Source organism: Neovison vison, chromosome 4, assembly GCF_020171115.1.
Source record: "Neovison vison isolate M4711 chromosome 4, ASM_NN_V1, whole genome shotgun sequence".
In the NCBI taxonomy this organism is placed as follows: domain Eukaryota; kingdom Metazoa; phylum Chordata; class Mammalia; order Carnivora; family Mustelidae; genus Neogale; species Neogale vison.
In genome coordinates this window covers 176,719,843-176,742,240 of record NC_058094.1, presented here as the reverse complement: position 1 = coordinate 176,742,240, position 22,398 = coordinate 176,719,843, and the positions used below count along the sequence as shown (strand labels likewise).

Here is a 22,398-nt window from a genome sequence, read left to right as displayed (position 1 = left end):
AAACAACTGCAGAAGCTAAAATCAGTACTATTCTAATAGATGAATAAGTATTTCCTTTGAAAGTGTGGTATAAATCTCTGTTAATATAACATGTAGCCTCTAGGGAATAGGAGTGTCCAGCTCAGGACAATATGCAAATCTCTTTCCTCAGTTTTTGATAATTTAGTTTTCACTTGTCAACAAAATCTGTCATATTTTGCTTCTAAAAATTCCACTGTGTATTTTTTTTTTCAAGAACAAATAATTACTAGCTGTGAAAGGAAAATGCTGCATTAAGAGGAGGAGCATACTAAGTCTCTGTTTTAGCACCAGACCTTTGGCAAACCTTAGTTGGAAAGTCTGCAGGCTCTGTAGATGCCAGAAGTATTACCCTAATCTAAGAGGAACATTGCACAATATGCCAGTATTCCACAGAATTCACTAGCTGCCCCAGATACACAAAATTTCCTCCTGACTTAAAGAGGCATGTGTTTTCTTCCTATTCTCCAGACTTTGGGGACTTCACCTAAATGCCTGAAGTTCTCTCTGAGAGGGCCTTTTGGGAGGGGCCCTGCCAAGATTGAGAAAAGCGGTCACCCATACGTGAGTAATTTGTGTCTGAATTCGCAGGGATGACCAAGCATGCTTTTGAATAAGCCAAGAACTCAGAAATGAGGCAAGGGCTCCTCTCCAAGCGGGAACATTTAGAGCTCAGCTTTCTTTGGTCAGTGATAAGCTTCCTTGAAAGAAAGGCTAAAGAGAGTCCAAAGAACTACTGATTGGAATAGAAATACCAAAAGTAAGCACATATTTCCTGTTGTTACTCGTCTCTCACACAGGGCTAATCCAGCATGCTTTATTTCAAAGGTGGTGTCCTTCGAGTCTAACACAGTGACCTTCAGGTTTATGACAAGCATGCCTTTCATCCTGACAGACTGTCATTTCCCTTGGCTGATTTAGAACTAGTCAATCAGCTAAAGCAGATCCTTAAAGGGGACACGTGTCTTGATCCCACTTATTGGCTTCTTGCCTAGGAGGAGCTTAGCCAGAAGACTGGAACAACACCCTTTAAGTGTGATTGAGTGGATAGATAATAGAGGTGGCTAACAAGTCCTCTTTCCCTCTCCATCCACCATAGTTGTGAAGGGGAGGGGAGCCCCCTAGCTACCAATAAATTTTACAACTATTTCTAATGGGTTAGGATAGAGAACATTTTCTGGCTCAAATCTGCATGCATTTTAGAATGTCATTTGGATAGACAAACATTTAGCCTTGACCATGCCTCTCATTTAGTTTAGGTCAAGCAAGGGCTTTTCCTAAGGAGCTTTTAGGGAATACTTGTTGTAACCACACTTAGGTCAGAGTAGGTTTGTTTACTTAACATAATAAATGACATGTTGACAGCAAGGGCTCTATTTATTAGAGAAGGCACTTGGCTTTCTGTAGTGATTGCTGCAGCCCCAGCTGGCAGCACATGGGCTCCTTTCAAAGCCAAATTCATTATGGGCTAAGATCACTGTGCATACAAGGGAAGAAGGAAACAAAACTGGAGAAAGTTCATTCTTCTGTGCAGTCTACGAGCTGGAATTGTCTTTATAGGTTGGAGAAGAGACTAAAAATAATAGTAGCAGTAGAAATGTCTTCAAAGAAGACATAATTTCAAGCTTAATTTCTAATTCATGTGTACTTTAACACCTTACACCTGAGCCAAGTAGCATACTGGCTTTTGGCTTCTAATGAATTTTGATCTGAAAGTTGTCTTTGAACACAGCTTTCACATGTTTTTCCCATTTGCATATAATCTTTTAATTCACACATTTCTTTCATATTCACTGGCTCATTTAATCACCTACAATTCCTTGAGTTTGGTATTATTATCTTTATTACAGATGAGGAAACTGAGGCTCAGACAAATTTTGTGAGGGCTGATATTTCTTGTCTATTTGTGTAAAGGGACATGTGTTAAACCAAATTCTTCAGACTAAAAGTTTCATGCCTTTTCCATTATGCTGCATTTATAATCATTCACCTGTAAATTATATTTACATCAGAATGGAAAATACCAGAAAGGAATGGTCCTTCTTAAGTTATATATTTTGCAAAAGCAGATTATTGCTACTTAGGATTTTTGGCTCCACCTGAAACATAAAAGTGAATTTTGGTTTTACATGAGGAACGTTGTAACTGGAAGCAAGTTTGGGTTACGAAAGATAAGTAAGGCTCCATAGTTTATCTGTAAGGACTCTACACAGGAAATTTCCACTCTTGGCTCACTGAGGCCTTGTAGTAAATCTGCTTGTTGTACTTCCACAGAGGGGCACAGCATGAGAATTTAGCTGGGTAATTGAATGGGAGATGTAATAATTCAGCCAATCCATGGCAAATATACTCAGCTCCTTTTTATAGAGTACCATTTCTGGATGACTGAAAACACTGAAGCAGTTAGTCCTTTCCTTAGGATGATTAATTATGGGCCCTTTCGGGGAATGTGATTCTCTGCAGATACTCTGCAGTGCTTTTTAAGCTTTGGTTTACCTGATGTTTGATCCATATAATGCTGTTCCATGAGAGCACATGAGGTTTTACAACGATCAAGTATAGCTTGAGATAGGTTGTAAGGGTGAAGGCATTGCACACAATTCCTGTAAGGATGAAAAGAAATGAAACATTTAATCTTTGAAAAGGTTGTAGCTCTCGGTATTTTCTGCAAGAAATAAGATATCAAAATAGAATAGTACTGCTTTAGACAGCAGCCATGTAAAGCTGGAAAAGAAAGCCATGACATTTATTTGTAATACTGGCTGAATTTAATACTTTGGCAAAATTATATTCTAGCCATTAGAAATACTTTAATAATGTATAAAATCAAAATAATGAATTTTCTGTATTGAGAAGAAAGTAGGAAATGCATAAGATGCTTTTATCACAAATAAAACCCACAAAAGTATTTTAGAGGATATATATTATACTATTAGAAAAGTTTAGCAATGAATACACAGTTCAAGTTTCAGTTGGGGTTCATTAGAAATAACTTCAACATTATGTTTAAGTACTGCATCCCCAAGAGAGTTACATAAATTGCTATGTATAATTTTAAAAATTTACTTGAGCTACCAATCTGAGAAAGTAAATGTCTTAAAATTTTTGAATAAAACAAATTGGAAGGCACAGCAATGTTTAGAGTAGTGATCTTTGAGCAGGCTCAAACTGTTTCTGGGGAATTAGTTACTGACCCAAAACAACGTCACCTTCATTAACATATCACCTTTTTTACTAATCCATCACTTATTTCCAGAGGTGCTTCATAGCCACTATCATTCTTTACTTTTAAAATAATTAAAAAAAAATAAAAAAAATAAAAGAAACCCAGTAATAATAGCTAACATTTATTCTAGGATTATCACGCACCAAGTACAAAAGTTGGGTTATTTTTGTTTTATGTCAATCATCTAACTTAATTCTGTCATGGAACTGTATCAGGTCTTATTATAATCCTCATTATTATTTTAGTCATCATGTTGCACACCTTAAGCCTTGTGTAAACAAGGTTATATGTCAGTTATATCTCAATAAAGTTGGGGAAAAAACAATGGACACTGAATATTATTCTTTAAAACAACAAACCTATTTCAAAAAAGGTAAGGGAGTGAATGCCTAGATCAATTCTGATGCTTTCACAACTATCTATCTAGTGGCCAAAAATTCGAATTCAAGTTTTCTAATTCCTAAATTCCCCATTCAGTTCTTTTTTAGCATGATGATAACAACTTACCTAGTAGAGAAGATCCAGCAACTTCTAAGTTTAAGGAAGGCAAAATAAAAAAGGACGAACCCATCTATAATGAAGAACTGCTTTATGTGTGTTTCTGTATGTTTGGAGTCAGAGAACACATACCAGTTTTCACTGCAGGCTGTGTGACACGTTGGACAGTGTTCACAGAAGCGGCCGATGCTCCTGGGATCCGTGCATTCACACCTGCCACATACACACGTACCTCTTCCACTACACACTTGGCCCTTCGAATTGACACAGTGCTGGGCTGATGCTGATGGGCACTGGCAGCGATCCCCTTCCCAGCCACTGAAGCACTGGCATCTGCCTGCTTCGCACTCTCCATGCCCTGCAACAGACACTCTGGGAAGTTATTGGGGCCACTGATCTGTGAAGTGTTTCCAAACATGAAATCCTCTCCCATTTTCCAGGATAACACACTGATGATCAAGTGAATGGAAAGAGCATCATTTTATTCGTCTGACAAGAACGATGTTAGGGTTTAGGAGTGTCTATTTTCAAAGCTGTTCCATTGTAGAGAATCTCCTGATGCTAAGTGTTGTGCTGACAGTTGTGACATCTCTGCTGCGGTGGTTGCCTGGCCACTTGCAGGTCACTGGTCATTCAGTTTTAAATTAAAAACACACAAAAATAAAAAAAGCTACAAAGGCTGAAGTAATGTTAATTGTTTTAAAATCCGAAAAATAGGGGTATTTGATTAATAGCTTCCATAATTTATTCCTGTAGTCTCTCATGACAGCTGAAGGCCTGGGATAATTCTGGTTTTTGAGGCAAACCCCTGTAGGGCTTCAGTGCTGCTCGGGTCGTTTTAAAGTTCTCTGGGGAAGTTGAACTAATCGTTTCATGTCATCAGGACATTATTTAACAGGTTAGAAGGGCATGTCCTCCAGTAGACTGTGAGCAGTTATTAGGTCATAAATGAAAGAAGGCAAGGTGGGGTATGTGTGTTAAGTGTGTGTGCGTGTGTGCAAAGGTACACTTGTGTGTTGGGGTTGGGGCATGCAGACAAATGAGTTGAAGGGAAACACTGGTTATATGTACTTAAATGGATTTTAGACAGCAGAAAGCATCTAAAATTTAGTAAGCTTATATGAATTAGAAATCTTCAAGAGGGAGTCTATATTATAAGGTCACATAATGTTTCTCAAGCTTATGTGGCCACAGACGTTTCCTTCCTTCCTTCTCTTGCTTCCTGACCTTCTCCCACTCTTCTTCCCTCCTTCCCTTACTGAGAAGCACCTCACAGGGTAACTGTTCCATAGAATCTACTGTTGGATCAACTCAACTGCTAAATGTTAAAACTAATGAGGTCCAGGCCACACAAATGCCTGCCAGACCCTGTTCCCTATATATAGGCTGCATGCCTAATCTTATCCAGCTGACCTGTGAACATGTGTTTTTATTCTCAAAGGAGACTAGTGAAGAAAATGTTTGTCAGCCTACAGTTTTCATTTACAATTTATACACAAATAATTCAAAGCAGATTTTCAACTGCCTGTGGCCAGTAGTATAGTCATATAGGAGGGCTAGTACATTGACTTTTGATATTTAACTATAAATAGAGACTGGGATTCTCAATGTATTTCAAGCTTCTTTGGCAGATCAATAGTTGTGGGATATCAAAATTATTCTTCTTCCCTGTTCCAAATAGGATTAGCTTTGCAAATTAGAAGATAATTGCTAGTTTGTTCTTAAGTCACCTATAATCCATTCTACCAATGATACCCGGTACAGCAGAATAATATTTGTCATATAAAATGTTTCATGTATATAGCAGAATAAAAAGGCAATTTTCCATTGCATATTTCTAGTTTATACAAGAACAGAAAATTTGTAAGGGTTTGTTACTTTCCGTATGGTTATGACAGTGAAATATTTCAGTTAATCAGTAATTTAATATTTGCTTACCCCAAACATTAAAAAGCTGTTTTAGCAATAAATGGATTCAGCACAATGTCACAGAAAAATTGATTCATTTAAAAACATTTTGTATTAAACTTCAAATGTTGCACAGATTTTCTAGAATCTAACCTCTAGGTGGCAGTAAACTGAATTAGCCAAAAAGTACTTTTGATATTTTTGTTACAAATTATTTCATTTTTAAACTTTGTCTGCGTGTGGCCTCTGGTACTAATCTTCTAGATTACTTAGGAAACCAGAATTTTCTTGGAGAATGCTGTCCTTTGATAATTTCGTTACTGGTGTTCCAAAAATATACTGGAAAGGTTTAAGTTATTACAAATTTATAATACCATTTGTATTAATGCATTATTTTCCAATGAAAAGAAACTTATATAGCCCACTATTCTCTGAGCAAGCTGGAGGGAGTGACCACTTAGGAGGGTGAATCAGGTCTTTCTAGAAGAATACTCTGATTATAGAAAGCCTGCCAGACATCATCAGTAATTTCCTTTTCTGGGTATATATTTTTATAAGATCAAGGCATACTTGAGAATAACATTTAATTTTTGGTTTTTATTTTGAAGTATTTCTTGTACAAAATAATTTAAATTATAAATACCAGAATCATGTGCCATAAATCTGTTGCCATGTCCTAATTTCATAGACTTTGAATATTAAATTCAGATTCAGGATTAGTAATTATAAAGGTGTAATTTAAAGGTACTTAAACATATATGCTAGTTTAATAGTTACTAGTAAAAACTGCATGTATATATTTATTTATACCTACCAGCGCACAGATTTCCATGGTGATACGGACAAGAGAAGTCATCCTTTTCACAGTATTTTCCATACACTTTTCCAAGCTTAATTTTGTGACATAAACATTTCCCACAAACACAAACTCCTCGACCACTGCAAACAGGTTGATCCTTGTGTGACTTGCAACTCTCAGAAGGAAATTGATCTTCATCAAAATGACATTTATTCTCATTACACTGGAAACACTTGGCATCTAGAGAAACTTCATCTACACACTTTCGTTTAGGTCCTCTCCTGTCATCACACTGACAGCTGCAGTTTCTGTGTATATGAATTTTAGTGGTTTCATTGAAACCAATAGGTTTGATTATTGCATAGCTCTTTCCTCCTGTGACATCACACTTTTGCATTGTAACTGTTACATTGAAAAGAACCTAAATGGGGGGGGGGAGGAAAGAAAATATATTTATATGTCCTGATTATTTCTATCATCACTATTATTTCTATTAATGATATTCTGAATCATTAATGTGCCATCTTATGGAAACTTATAATACTTTATAAATCACACACACACTCTTTCAGAGGTAGATGTAACATCCCTTTTTAATTTCATTTATATCCTAATTAATGAACTAGAGAGTTAAAGGAAGCAATGACTGCTACTTGTCTATATTGTACCATTAAATGAATATGGGTTCAAGCCTATTTTGAAATGCCCACTCTTCTTCCAATGATTAACTGATGTCCTCCATTGAGTTTTTAGCAAACTTGAGAGAGAACAGGTCATCTCCTGAATTAATTCCTTAAAATGTGGGGTTATTGGATATTTGGCACAAGGGAGAGATCAAATAATCTAAAATAAAGAACTACTGCTCTCCTGCTTTATAACCATGAGATAGGATGTTCAGATGAACAATTTTTATTTTTGTTTCTATTTCCTAGGGGCCCAAGTAAAGTTTCAGGGCTCAATTTTAGTTTATACATGGTGTTAATGAGGGAAAACATGAGGCTTTCTCTGATGTTGCTTCAGGAAAAAAGATTTAGGACTCTCTTAGATCTTAAGATCTCAATACTAGGTCATACATTTGTCTCAGGAGATGTGAGCCCACAACTAAAGATCTGAGTTGGCAGGGGTTTTTTCCCCTTGTGAAATGATCCTGCCAAGTTTTTCCTTTCTCTCTCTATTTTTTTTTTTTTTTTTTTTTTTGCAGGACATGATGGGTGTAATGTGTCTTTTCTATTTGTTAGCCTATCTTATGATCTTCAGGTACTTTGGCAAATAAGATTGTAGGTTTTTTCCATTTTAGACTGAGATCCATTAAAACGTAAAAATAATTTGTGATAGCCTTTTTTGTTGGAATGGATATATATATGTATCTCTACTCTGACCAAAAAGCCTAGCACAGATATGTGTGTGCACATGCACATACATGCACAAGATACAAAATATCTAACTTCAGGCTTATATATTACATATTTGCATCAGAAATTAGAATCAGTTCCATAATATTAAAATTAATGCAGTTGGTATTGTACTTGAGATGTTCTTTGTCTTTAAGAATGTTAAGGATTAACAGATGTGTAAGATAATGTGGTCATTGCCAAAATTAATAGAGCAAAACTTGAGGTTTATATAATTAAGAGGTCACATGACTCTTTCTGAAAGTCAAACTGTTTATACTACTTAGTTGAAAGTGAAGGGGGAAAAGGGATTATAGACAAAGGAAAAGGAAAAAAAATGTAAGCAGTAAGGAAAACCATTCTGACAAAACTGATTTTGAAAGGAAGAACTACTAAGAGGATAACCCTTTCTCAGAAACTTACCCTAGCACAAAGTTTATCTATATTTAATGGAAATGAAATACATATATTTTATAAACTGGTACATAATGTCTTGGGAACAAAATCCATGAAGTGATTATGCAAGACCTACAGAAACAGATACTAGCAATAATTGATTTCAATTGGAGCAATTATACTATCCAAAGGTTCTAAATTTTCCAAGGGGGAAACATATAGCCCATAACTTTAGAGATGAAAAGAAGAAGGATTAGAAATCTTTTAGTCTGAACAGATCATTTAAAAATGAAGCAACTGAAAATCACTGCATCTAATAGGAATTCCCTTTTAAAAGCTTATTTCTGTGTGTTTGCTCTCTATCATGTCAATACAGGGAGAATCCCTATCTCTCCTGGTCCTATTTCCTAACACTGCAATAATCTGGGCCCTCCCCCCTCCCCCCACATTTTATCCTTTCTTGGTTAAATAACACTTCTTTTTTATTGTAAACAAATTCCCCAACCTCTTCCTAGATCATTTTGAATTTATTGGGACAATAACACATGAAAGATTTTGGAATTCTTAACCTTTATCAACTGCTCCATCACTTCCATTCTTTTCTGTGGCTTATTACCTTTGATTTCAAATTTATTCTGAGAATTTTCAGATTTGAAACCAGAAAGGTATCATCATCATCATAAGTGTGGACACTGCTTGTTTGATGAGATGTGCTTTACTGATATACAGTGGCTGTGACCCCTAAGTTTAAAGTTATTATTATTATTAAATAAGTATTTAATATATATTTAACTTGAGAGTTTGATAGAATAGTCAGTGGAATTAAAACAAGTCGGAACTTTGGAAAGAGACAATAAAAATTACTTTGAAGTGTTTAAATAAGATACTTGGAGTTTGTAGTAAATAAAGTTTTCCAGAATGATTTGATTTTTCTGTGAGAAAACATGCCAGACAACTTAGTTTATTTTAAATGGGAAGAATGTACACCCACATACTTCGTCATTGCTTGTCACATTTCCACATCCGTCTGTGCCTGGTTTTCGGGTCCCATCTGGACAAATGGCAGTAATATTAAAATAGACGCCTTTTACCTGGTTTTCCACCTGAACTTTGACTTCTGAAATGAGTTTCTGCAGAGACATCATGTTTTGATTGTATATCACAAAAGTTTCAAATGTAAGCAATTAAGCAGAGGCAAGCTTATTAAATCATTCTAGATTTAATTTTTAATGAAATCAAAGTCTACCTCCATAAAAGGATAAATAAATGTAGTGTTTCCATGTAATGACCCAATTGTATTTGAGATACATAAGAAATACTGAAGGATTAGACCATTTGCATTTAAATTGTTCTATTTTTTCACATTTTCCATGACTATGCAACTGATGACTTTAAAGATATTGCTCATTCAGCTTGTGTTACAAAAATAGTCATTTTAACTCCAACAATATTTAAATTTTGTGACAAAACTTAAATAAAACACTGAGAACACCTATACTGTCATAAGGGTAAATCTTTAACAGCTTAAAATCTGGAACACATGTCTGACAATTTCAGCTATTAAATAAGCATTTCTGTTTGAAACACTTTAAGCTATCATGAAAACTGAAATACCTTATTAATACAGAATTGAAAGGTAAATTTTGGCGAGGGCATTTCTATACTGTAGGCATAAGAATTATCTTCCTGGGACACCTGGGTGGCTCAGTGGGTTACAGCCTCTGCCTTCCGATACAGTCATGATCCCAGGGTCATGGGATTGAGCCCCACATCTGGCTCTCGTTCAGCAGGGAGCCTGCTTCCCTTCCTCTCTCTCTGCCTGATTGTGAACTCTGTCTGTCAAATAAATAAAATTAAAAAAAATTTATCTGCCTGGTATGGTCCTGTAAATTCTCCAACAATGGCCTATGATTTTTGTCAAGTCCCTGGGGCTTGCCTATGTCACATTTGTTCTAATCCTTAATACGAAAATGGGGCCACTTACTAGACAGAAAACCATTCACTCATTTATTCACTTATTTTTACAGTTATTAAAAACATAGCTATATAAAGTTTATCATGTATCAAACACACACAAATTTCTTCCAGCATAGTCTCTGGTTCCAAAAGTTCTAACTACATTAACTATATACTGAAGATCTGTGTGTATTTTATCTCATAAAACAGTCTACCACATGTAAAAATCCTTACCTTATAAACAAAAAAGATGAAGTATATACCTAAGGAAAGAGTGAGTAGCAGGATATGAAGAAAACTTTTTTTTCTATTGGCTTCTAATATTTCACTTGAGTAAATTTTTATCTTCAACTGTATAACTGATAAAAAGATGTATGCTTACTGACTGATAATGGACCATGGTGGTAAATCTAGAACAAAATACTTATTCAAATCAGTAAATTTTATTTGGATTCAATAAGACTATATTAGCCTCATTTTTAAATCTCCCAGAGAGCTCATCCATTGTAATCACTTAACTGAACATTCTCAGCAAGCCAACAGAAACTTGCAATGGTATATAAATGGTCTTGATAGGGTGATGGTTTGAAAGATCAGAAGGAAATTCCAAGTACATTGAGTGTTCTCAGTTTGCCTTCTGGAGTTCTTTCTCTTAAGAAGTTAACCTTGTTATACTAATGTTTTTCACTTAAGCAGGTGTAAAGACAAATGTCTAAAAATTTTGCCCAGTTTTGAAATTTAGAAATTGGGCTCAAACACAATATTAAGTTTCCTTTTTAATATCTAACAAGTACAGAGGCAGATATTTTTTATATACAATTCTGTTTATATTCAATATAATTTATTTTTCATTTCTTAATTTCAGCTTAAGTTATTTTAGTCATGATTTTTATTTAATCTTAATTCTAGTGGCAGTGCTGATGTAAAAGATAAAAAACAAAATGCAGTCATATTCACCATGCACTAAATTTATGTGTAATTTTATAAAATTCTTAGAAAAGGGGATGCCTGGGTGGCTCAGTTGGTTAAGCAGCTGCCTTTGGCTCAGGTCATGATCCCAGCGTCCTGGGATCGAGTCCCACATCAGGCTTCTTGCTCTGTGGGGAGCCTTCTTCTCCCTCTGCCTCTGCCTGCCACTCTGCCTGCCTGTGCGCTCTCACTCTCTTTCTCTCTCTCTGGCAAATAAATAAATAAAATCTTAAAAAAAAAATTCTTAGAAAGGAAATGCAAAAAATTAAAAGTTAGAATGAAATATTTTTATTCTTTTTCTTCAATGAATTATGAATTATTTCTGTTGGACTGTGAAGACAAAATAATATTTCAGAAGAATTTTGAAGATATATGCATATGTTAAAAAAATAACAGAATCACAACCTAAAGAGATTAATTAGAGTCAGTCTTATTGGATTTGCTAATATTTTCCCATTGTTTAAAGTTAATTTGAACTGCAGTTAGCTAAGGCAATGGATATCTATTCTGGGCAAATAAAAAACATAAAACCAAATACTGCTGGTTCCCTTTCCACTGGTACAGTCTGACACACAGACAAGTTTGTCAGTTTATTTTTTGGCATTTCTTCTCTGGAGTAATAAGGGGGTTCATACTATAAAAACTAGGGTGATTTCTAAGACTGCACATTCCTTCCTTATTTTGATTATTCCTGGGAACAAACTGCATAGGGGAATGAACTGTACATGTTTGATCCTCCTTGATAAGAAGCTCCCCCAGTCCTAATATTCTTTTATAACAATAAGAAATAAAAATAATTAAAAGATATTCTTCCTTATTTTCTCCAATGTAGTTTTCAGACATAGAACAATTCCTTGGCAAAAAACAAAACAAAACAAAAAAACAAAAACAAAAAACCTCACACGGTTTATTTTTCTTTTAAAAGAATAAAGTTTAAACAAGTCCTTCATTTTCTATTCCCTGTCTACTTCCTGACTTTCCTTTTGTGCTCAGGAGAAGGTAGAGCTGCACAGAGAAAATGAGAAGAGAAGCCTGAGGTCTCTCATAAGGCTTGGACTACTATGTACACTATTCATCTCTACTGTGTAAAGAAGACAATCAGAGAATTTGGGAAGTGAGACTTTATCAGAGGTCCATATGTTCAAGGTAGAGTAAAGCATATCTTTGTAAAAAAAAAAGAAAGAAAGAAAGAAAGAAAGAAGGAAAAACAAGTTTTACCACACAGAAGGAAGTACCTGGGGCCTAGAGTTAAGAAGGACCTGGGTTCTGGTCCTGATCTTTTTGCTTCTTTTACCCTTGGTTAGCTTGCTTAGCTTCTCTGAGATTCTATAAATACAAAATGGGAGTACTAACATCTTCCTTATGGATTGATTGTGTGGATTAAATGAGGTCACAAATGGAAAGTAATGTTTCTCAGTGGTATTAATGTAACAATCAAGGATGCCTGGGTGGCTTAGTCAGTTAAGCATCTGCCTTCAGCTCAGATCATGATCCCAGGGTCCTGGGATCCAGTCCCACATCAGGCTCCCTGTTCGTTGGGGAGTCTGCTTCTCCCTCTCCCCGCCCCCACACTCACTAATACTGTCTCTCTCTTGCTATCTCTCTCTCTCAAATAAATAAAATCTTAAAAAAATAAAGTAAAAATCACAATTATTACAACATCTTAACAGTGATTATTCTATCCAGGAATGACCTATGCTGAGAGAGCAGATGTTTCTGTAAATCTTTGCATTTGACACTCACTCTTGATAGACTAGGGACAGCGTACAACTGTCAGTTCAATAAAACAGTATACCTCTTAAGGTGATTCTTTTAATCAAACTAATTTGAGAATATTGCTAAAATAACTGATTAAACAATCAAGTAATTTATCTAAGAGACTCCAACAGAGTCCTATCAGTAATCTTGATACATGATTTGGTGACTTATTGAACATTTCATTTAGAAAAGAATTTGGATAGCCCGTAGCCTGACTTGAGTTTATTGTCAATGAGACAGTGAGGTAAAGAAAGCTGAAATGACTTTCCCAAGGATACAAGGCTAGTGATAGAGCCAGGGCTAATTCAGGTTTCTAATTTTTAACCTAATTTTCTGTTTATGATTCCTCTCAAGATGATAGGGTACTATTTTGTATCTTGCCATAGAAACTGGGGTTAAAAGTTTATATGAAAAAATTGTGTTTAATATATACATACCTGATAGGCTTCTACTACCAAATTATTGAGGTTTGCAGCCTTTGATTCTATTTCACCAGCAATGGTGCCAGGCAAGAGGGGTAGAAGGTCCTAGAAAACATACCAATAATATTTACTTAATGACAGTAGTATACAGTGGCTCAGTAATTAACAAATATTAAAAGTTCTTAGAGTTACAGGTGGAAGGTGAACCATTACATGAATGAAAAAAATATAAGATACAAGAAAAATATAAGCAAGCAAGTAGGGCACCAGACCACATATACCAGACTACGGAGTCCAGAGTGCTCACCATTACACCATGGAACCACCACCAGACTACAAATGGGAGTGTGTGTATTGTATGTGTGTGAGCATGTATGTGTTCACAAATTATATGTTGACCTAAAAACCCAATCAAAGTACAGACCAGGATTTCCCAAAGTAATCTCCCATGTTCCATGGAATATAGTTATCAAAAGTGTTGTGAGGGCAAAAACTCTGGAAAGTTCTGCATATGGTTTCTTCAACATAGATACTCAAAATGCACACTTGCAAAGTAAAGGTTCAGAGAAGTCTTGGTAATGATTTAGCAGTATTTGCTGCAGCATTTCCAACATTTTCAAATTATAAAACCCTTTTCTCATGTAGCATATGTAAATATGAAGAACTACTGTTCCATGGAGTGACCTTTAGGACAAGTTGGCCTAGAATGGAGAAAAAAATCATTGTCACTAGTGGAAGCTTCATGGAGTGGGTATTTTTGGTGGATGTCACTGAACAATTATGGAGAAATCTCTAGGTATTCCTAGTGAGAAAATGAGAATTAGCAAAGGCTTAAAGGTTTACCTGAGTTCTAGATAAAGTAAGAAAAGAGAAGAAACCAATCTGACTGGAGTGAAGGCTGAATTTTTTTTTTTTAAGATTTTATTTATTGAGGCACCTGGGTGGCTCAGTGGGTTAAAGCCTCTGCCTTCAGCTCAGGTCGTGATCCCAGGCTCCTGGGATTGAGCCCCACATTGGGCTCTCTGCTCAGCAGGGAGCCTGCTTCCCTTCCTCTCTCTCTGCCTGCCTCTCTGCCTACCTGTGATCTCTGTCTGTCAAATAAATAAATAAAATCCTTTAAAAAAAAAAAAGATTTTATTTATTTGACAGAAAGAGAGAGACACAGCAAGAGAGGAAACACAAGCAGGAGGAATGGGAGAGGGAGAAGCAGTCTCCCAACCGAGCAGGGAGCCTGATATGGTACTGATCCCAGGACCCTGGGATCCTGACCTGAAGGCTGAGTATTTTTAAGGAATCAGATTATGGAAAGTCTTAAAATCCATTTGTACACTCATTTTACCATACACAAGTATCATTAAGCTCCTGCTGTATGCCAGCCACTACTTGGACATTAACAATTTGGTATCTTAGGTAATAGGTAAGATGTAGCACTCACAGATTTTTTTTTTATTTTTTTTTAAAGATTTTATTTATTCATTTGACAGAGAGAGATCACAAGTAGGCAGAGAGGCAGGCAGAGAGAGAGAGGAGGAAGCAGGTTCCCTGCTGAGCAGAGAGCCCGATGCGGGACTCGATCCCAGGACCCTGAGATCACGACCCGAGCCGAAGGCAGCGGCTTAACCCACTGAGCCACCCAGGCGCCCCACTCACAGATTTTTAAAAGGCATTTATCTAACCTTTATTGAATGCCTATTATGTACCACTTTGGAGTTCCCATCCTTAAGGATCTCACAAGTACAGCAATTTCAAAAAACAATATACACATGAAGTAGCAGAGATAATGCACAGACCCTGATGAGAGGGATCCCCAGCAAGCATTTGAGGGCTGGGGAAGTCTGTCAGGATTGTTTCCTGGAGGAGGTGACTCATGAGCTGTATCTTAAAGGATGACGAAGAGTGAGCCAAGTAATAAGGGGAAGAGACTTCCAGGCAAGAGGAAGAAGTAGCAAGAACAAAGGCACAAAGAAAGAGGGAGCCTGGTAAATGTGTGTGCACAGGAGACTTAAAAGCAAGCTAGAGGGAGAGGTGTAAGGCAGAGAATAAGAGGGGTTATGAGAGGCAAGTAGGGACCAGATGGTCTCATATGCCACCTTAAAGACTTGATCCTATAAATCAGAGAGAATCACTGGGATAATTTGCTCTAGGGTGAAATTTGGTCACAAATTGTGATTTAATAGATCATTCTGCATCCAGGTAGAGGATGAATTTAGGAGACAGGTTAGGAGGCTGTAACAAACCAGATGAAGGTGGTTGATAAAAATATCTCTGGGCAGCCAAATTAGATGACTGTAAAGGCATACACAGGACTTTTGGCAGAACTTGTCAGGCCGTCTGAGCTTGTTGATTCACAGTTTTACATAATTCAGTTAATAATAAACCTGGCTTATGGTTTTATCTATCAATGAAAATCTTTTTAAAGGACTAGGGAGAAACTGCTAAGCCAATAACAACAACAACAATAAGAAATAATACATAGCAGAGAAGGATGAGGCTAAAGTAGTAAAAAGCCACACAATAATATGAAATTCAACTATTTTTTTCTCTCTATGCTAAAGTTGTTTTTTTTTAAGTTACAGTCCCATTATTTTTTTTTTCAAATTTTTATTTAAATTCCAGTTAATTATCATACAGTGCAATATACAATTCAGGAGCAAAATTCAGTGATTCATCACTTCCATACAACACCAGTGCTCATCATATCCAGTGCCCTTCTAATACTCATCGCCTTCCTCCCTCCATCAACCCTCTCTTTGCTTTCTATCTTTAAAAGTCTCTTAGGGTTTGTTTCCTTCTCTCTCTTTTTCTTTCCCTCCCTCCCATATGTTCATCATCATCAGTTTTTTATTTCTTAAATTCCACATATGAATGAAATCATCTAGGTATTTGTCTTTCTCTGACTGACTTCTCTCACTTAGCATTATACATTCCAGCTTGCCTGTGGCATTACAAATGTCAAGACTTCGTTCTCTTTGATGGCTGAGTAATATTCCATCATATATATTTACCACATCTTCTTTATCCCTTTATCAGTCAATTGACATTTGGGCTCTTTCCATAGCTTGGCTATTGTTGATAAGGCTGCTATAAGCATGGAGGTGCCCCTTTAAATCTGTATTTTTTTATCCTTTGGGTAAAATACCTAGTGCAATTGTTGGATCTCAGAGTAGTTCTATTTTTAACTTTTGAGGAACTGCCACACTGTTTTCCAGAGTGGCTGTACCAGTTTGCATTCCTAAAATTCAACCATTAAGCTGAGAGGCAATGAGTATGGGACTTAAGCTGTTAGGAAGGTATGGTCAAGTACATAACCTCTCTGAATGTGTTTCCTTATCTTTAAAATGGGCTTTAAGTTGGTAATACTTCCCTCATTGTTATGAGTATTACATGAGTTAATGTTAGTAAACTCAGTGCCTGACAATAGTTAGTATTCAATAAATGGAATCTGTTACTTTGTTCACAAAATAGTTTGGGCATTTAATTTGGGCTAGAGCCCTACTTTTGTGAATATTAATGGTTATTACATTAAAAAGGGGTTCCATGGTATACCAATCTGGGAATTGATTAAAGTTTCACTGAAGATTTCTAAGGGAAGAAGTGGAATGATTAAATAGTGCTTTCAGACGAGCTAGACATTGGTCAGGTATTGGGGAAATTGGTGGAGGGAACAACAGCTTTATAGCTAACGGAGATAGATTCAAGCATTTGCTGAAAATGAAAGAAAATGTAGTTTCTTTGAAGTATTATACGAAATAAATAAAGGACAGTCAGAGTGGAAAGAAGAAGCAGAGACAACAAAGGAGATGGAGATCCTATGAACAGACATGTGCAATAAAAGGGTATCACAAGTGCTCGCTTCGGCAGCACATATACTAAAAGGGTATCACAACATCATGAAAATTAAAAAAAAAAAAAGAGAGAGGGAGAGAGAGAGAATTTCCTGGAAAAAGGGACCTAGAAGACTGTGAAAAGAAAATGACAGCAGGGTCCCAGAAGCAGTTTTTTGTTGGAGGTGGGTTCTACAGTGCTGCCACAGTGACATGACTGACCAAACATCTGTTCTGTTTTGTGGATCTCGTCTGGCCTGAAGGATTGTCAACAAAACCAGTATTATTCTTGCATAGGAAAGCTCTGACAGGATCAACCACTTCACTGGCTCCTCTTGTTCCTTTATTGGATGACCTAGACCAAATCTAGGTATGTTGTTACTATCGAAACTAAGCTGATGTTCCCCAACCCAATCTATTATAAGAATATGCCCATGGACCAGAACAGAATCAGGAATCCAGATATGAAAAGTGTAGCTGGAATGTGAACTATTTTTTTACCTGATAAAAATCTTCTCCATTATTGTCATAGTCAGTACCACACTATCAGTCCCCACACTTGGTTCTAGGTGTTAACATAGATAGAATGTATATGTAAATGCTAATTTAAGACACTGTGTGGTATATATTAGTTAATACATTATTAAAATCAGATTGTGCAAAGTACAGTAACTCTAGAATCCTCACCTGGGGTCTAAGAAGCATTCTAATTTCAACTATCCATGCAAACAGTTTAATTTTTATTTTTGGGGAATTAACATACCTTATACCAATGAAACTGTTTTCCTTGAACTGCAAAGATGACATTAATGTTGTTGTCTATTAACTTTTCTGAAAGTTGGCCTAGTGAGGGATGTTCCTGCGAAGGATAATGAAAAAAAAAAAAAAAAGGGAGTGAAATATTGTAGCTCAATCCCACACATACCCAAACATCATTATGAGGAAAACCATATGACTGACATAAAAATGTATTATATTTGGAAGGATTATGGTTTTATTGGAGTCATTTAAATTAAAAAAAATAAGATCAATATCAATATATTAAGGATATTTTCTAGAAAAAAATCCCGTAAAATCCTATAACTCAGAAAACTGAACAAGGCTGACTCAATGTTGTGTGAAGTACCTCTTTAGATTAAATTTGGCCTAACAGTGGTAAGAGTGAAAGATAATGTACTATTCAGAAATAGAGACACATTAGTGACAGGCATATTCTGAAATTTAGTAACAAGTGCTGAAATGCAAATATATGCATGTATAAACATAAATACACAGATATTCAGTATATAACATGATACAGTATGAACTTTGTTTAAAAGCAGAAAACCCTGTATTCAAATCCAAGGTTGTCACTTTATGATAAAAATTCTATCTCAGGTCCATCCTCTGTAACATCTCAGTGGTTTTTGCCTTCCATGATGGCAAGCAAGATTTAAAAGATACTGATTGTATGTCATGTATTTAGTGCAGCTTCTTACATATGGTAGGTGCTCAAAACCAATAGCAATTACCATGATTTTTATTTCCAACAGCTTATACAAGGTGTATATAGTATCTTTCAACTTACCAACATACTTAACCTTTTGGTCATATGATATATTATAAATCTGTTTTACTTTGATAAATAAAATTTACACACAGCCAACTGTGACATTCTTTGTGTTAGTGAGAAAGCTGGGGAAGAGCAGGAGAAAGGGTATATAATTTAGTAAATATGAGAAATCTGCCAACTATGGAATGGTATCTAAATTTAAATAGACATGGTACTTGATATTTTTTCTTTCTAAAAATGCTCTTCCAGAAATTAAAGTGATGATGTCAAATAACAGCTTCATAATTAGACACTTCTCAGAGGGTTAATGTCAAACCTCACCTTCAGTGGTCCTCACCTCTTCACTGGTGCTTAGTTTTATTAGCTAAGTTGCAAATAAGGATCATGTGACTGAACCTAATTAGTATCATGTGATTCAAGCTCAAATAACTGTAGTTTTTATTTCTCCTTTCACCTGTCAATGTTAATTGTGTTTTCTTTAAGGGGAAATTTTACTAAACCATCTTGGTTAACATTTCTGTATTTGGGCAAACTATGTGAACTTAGTAAAAGAGCTAATTTAACTAGAGTTTCTCTTATAGCCTAAGCTCTGAGACCCAAATATTAAACTTAAATACATAGATATAAGATATAGCCTTATGTTTAAAAATACTATCACTAACATGAGTAACTGCTGGGATCTGATTATCTGTGCCTTCCTCTCCAAATTCACAAGTTGAATTCCTAAACTTGAAGTGGGCCTTGGGAGATGATTAGATCATGAAAGTGGAGTCCTCATGAATGGGATTAGTGCCCTTATAAAAGAGGGCCAACGGAGAATGCCACCTTGCCCCTTCTACTGTGTGAGGTGGTAGAAAAATTACAGCTTGAAGGTACCATGTATGAACTAGAAAGGAGGCTCTCACCAGATCCTGAATTTGCCAGTGCCTCCATCTTAGACTTCACAACCTCTGGAACTGTGAGGAATAAATTTTTATTGTTTATAAGTCACACAGTTTATGGACTTTTTGTTACAGCAGCCTGAATGGACCAAGATAATAACCATAACAATACATTTTATTTCTTTATTTATTATTCTGGTAGAAACAAATCAAATTTTCATGAACTTAATTTAAATGTGATATGAAACTATTTTACAAAGAGGTTAAAGAACTATTACCACATGGATTTGCATAAGAAAAATTCTGCCCAAAGCAATTCTTCAAGAATATAATTTTAAAGTAATAGAAAATCAGTTCCCAACATATAAATTCTGCCAGATGAATTTTTTTTTTTTTTTTTGCCAGATGAATTCTTATGCCTTGCTCCTAATACTATGTATACTCTTAAAATAGATTTATGACAGTTTCCATAATGCTAGTAAATTAAAGAGAACAAGTCAAGGAAGGGTAAATCTAGCTGTATTGGGAATATTTTTTTTAATGGCAACAACTACTTCTGAAATATTTTGTTTTGACCAAAAAAAAAAAAAAAAAAGAAAATCAGTTTGCCAAGCAATCCCCCTTAATTTTAAAAACCATTTGTATTTCAATGAAAATTTAATCCATATGTTTTTTAACTAGTTTATACTTAACTCACATAAAATCAATATTTAAAGAACAGTCCAAAACATAAGCAGCTTTTGGAGACTTCTTAATCTCTTTCCCCTTTTCAAAAACAGGAAGTCACATTGACGAAAAGTACACAAAATTTAAATCTAAAAAGTTCTAGTTTGGTCAGAAGCTCATTAAGAAGGTCAATTGGATTTTTAAAATTTAAAACAACACACTTTTTTAAACCCTAGGAAGATATCTGTTTTAAGAGAAAATTCCAGCTACTTCGAGGCAGATTTGTTAAAATTACAAATGTTTAACAGATGTTTTAATAAACCACTGTTGACAGGAGAACTGTGGATTAATGGCCATTTTTGAAGCCCCTTCCCCTTTCCTCCATGAAGTATGTTATCTTTTAAATATTTTATCTTTTATGTCTTGTATTTCACTAGCAGAACACTCCCTCTCAGCCAGCTGTCCTTGTCTAGTGACGTCACTGCTTCTCATTTCTAACTCCCCCTCTGTCTAATCTATTACATATTGTTTCTCTAAACTCTGAAAATAATTAACAGAGATAACAAGCATTTCAGGGGCAAGAAGGGAGAAGGGAAAGCAATGTGCCAAGACAGCTGCTAAGTATTTAAGGCAAAAGGGTTCCTCTTACATTTTTCTTCTTCACCAACACCTTCGCAGTGACTTGTGGGAAATAACTTCTAAATGTCAGAAGGGAAGAGGAGGTAAGAAAGATTCCCTGGGAGCAATTCCAGTTAAAGAGATAACTGTGTAAAGGTATATGGGAGAATTTTAATAAGGTGCAGAAATGGTGACCAAAACAAGAAGTGTTGAGGATTCTCTTCATAAAGCTGAACCGCATAAAAAAAAATTTTATAAGCTAATAAGAAAATTTGTAGTATTAAATATCATAGTAAGATGAAAAAACCAATGTCTTGTTAAATAAAGTACTCAATTATCTGGATAATTTTTTTATAGTTCACTTTTTAGAAGAAAGATAACATGAAAGCAGTCTGCTAGCAGAGATTTATTTAAAGAGAAGACTTTAAATTCTGTGTTGTCAGCCCGCATCTTATTGCAATAGTGTATTTTCTATTTGCATAGTTGCACAGTAGTAATCACATAGACAAGGGTTTCGCATCAGTGGCACCAATGACATTCTGGGCCGAGTGTTCTGTATTGTGGGTGCACTGTTCTTGTCTGGTACACCGTAGGATATTTAGCAACATCCCTGACCTCTACCTACTAGATGTCAGTATCTCCTGCCTTCCACACTTGTTGTAACAACTAAAATGTCTCTGGAGATTAACATGTCCTCTGGGGGGCAAAATCATTCCAATTGAGAACCATACCAAGAGCAGGGGCTCTGTGACCACCTGGGCTTTCATGCCCAGTTCTGCAATTACCAGCTATAGAACACTGGTTAATTGTTGTGACCTTCCTGTGATCCAATATCTGTAAAACAGGTATAAATACTAGTACCTACCTTTCATAGTTGTGGTGGGGATTAAATGAGTTAATATATAAAAAGGCTTTTACTTATCATTCTGTAGTTATTGGATCCAGATTAACAGTGAATGGGGGCTCATTCCTGATGTAACACTGCTTGGCATTTACCATAGGCACCACTATGTACGCCTCATGTACTACAGACTAATTCCCGATCCCTTTAGCACCCCCATTTTCTCATTCGTAAAATGGAGGTAGTAGCACTTATCTGTACCTCACTGTGATGTTGGGTGATGTTATATAGTGTAATGGGCAAATAACGCAGGACTTAACAAAATGCAGTTTTCTAAGGAAATACTGCTTAGTGAAAGACATTTGGAGACCATTACTAAAGGCTAGGTATTGAGCTCTGCTTGGATATGCTTAGTTTGACTTGCTTCATTTGTTACACCTTTGTACGTGGCCCCTCAAGGGCCTGAATCTGGAGATTCTGCCAAATGCAGTATCACTGTGATCATGATATCCCAGTTGCTGAAGGGTGGGGATCGACTAATAATTTTTATAATTTTTCAATGAAAGTGATTATAAAAAGTTTTCTAAATAGGATTGAACTGAAACATGTCATTTAATGGGAACATTCTATGTAAGTATTTTCATCACGTTTGGTTTTTATTGTGTCACTTCTGCG

At 35.8% G+C, this 22,398-nt stretch overlaps 1 protein-coding gene across 4 annotated transcripts in view; it reads right to left on the bottom strand.

Annotated features, from left to right (window-relative positions):
- Window positions 1-22,398, bottom strand: part of ITGB8 (integrin subunit beta 8) — an 82,636-nt gene that overhangs the window by 6,179 nt on the left and 54,059 nt on the right. For 3 of the 4 annotated variants that reach the window (XM_044246180.1, XM_044246183.1, XM_044246182.1), the window contains exons 7-12: window positions 17,929-18,024; window positions 13,357-13,446; window positions 9,232-9,366; window positions 6,465-6,870; window positions 3,875-4,100; window positions 2,515-2,621 (exon numbers count right to left, since the gene is read on the bottom strand). In XM_044246180.1, coding sequence (XP_044102115.1) covers window positions 2,515-2,621; window positions 3,875-4,100; window positions 6,465-6,870; window positions 9,232-9,366; window positions 13,357-13,446; window positions 17,929-18,024 — 1,060 coding nt within the window. The remainder of the gene's footprint in view (window positions 1-2,514; window positions 2,622-3,874; window positions 4,101-6,464; window positions 6,871-9,231; window positions 9,367-13,356; window positions 13,447-17,928; window positions 18,025-22,398) is intronic. The other variant, XM_044246181.1, reaches the window with a different exon arrangement.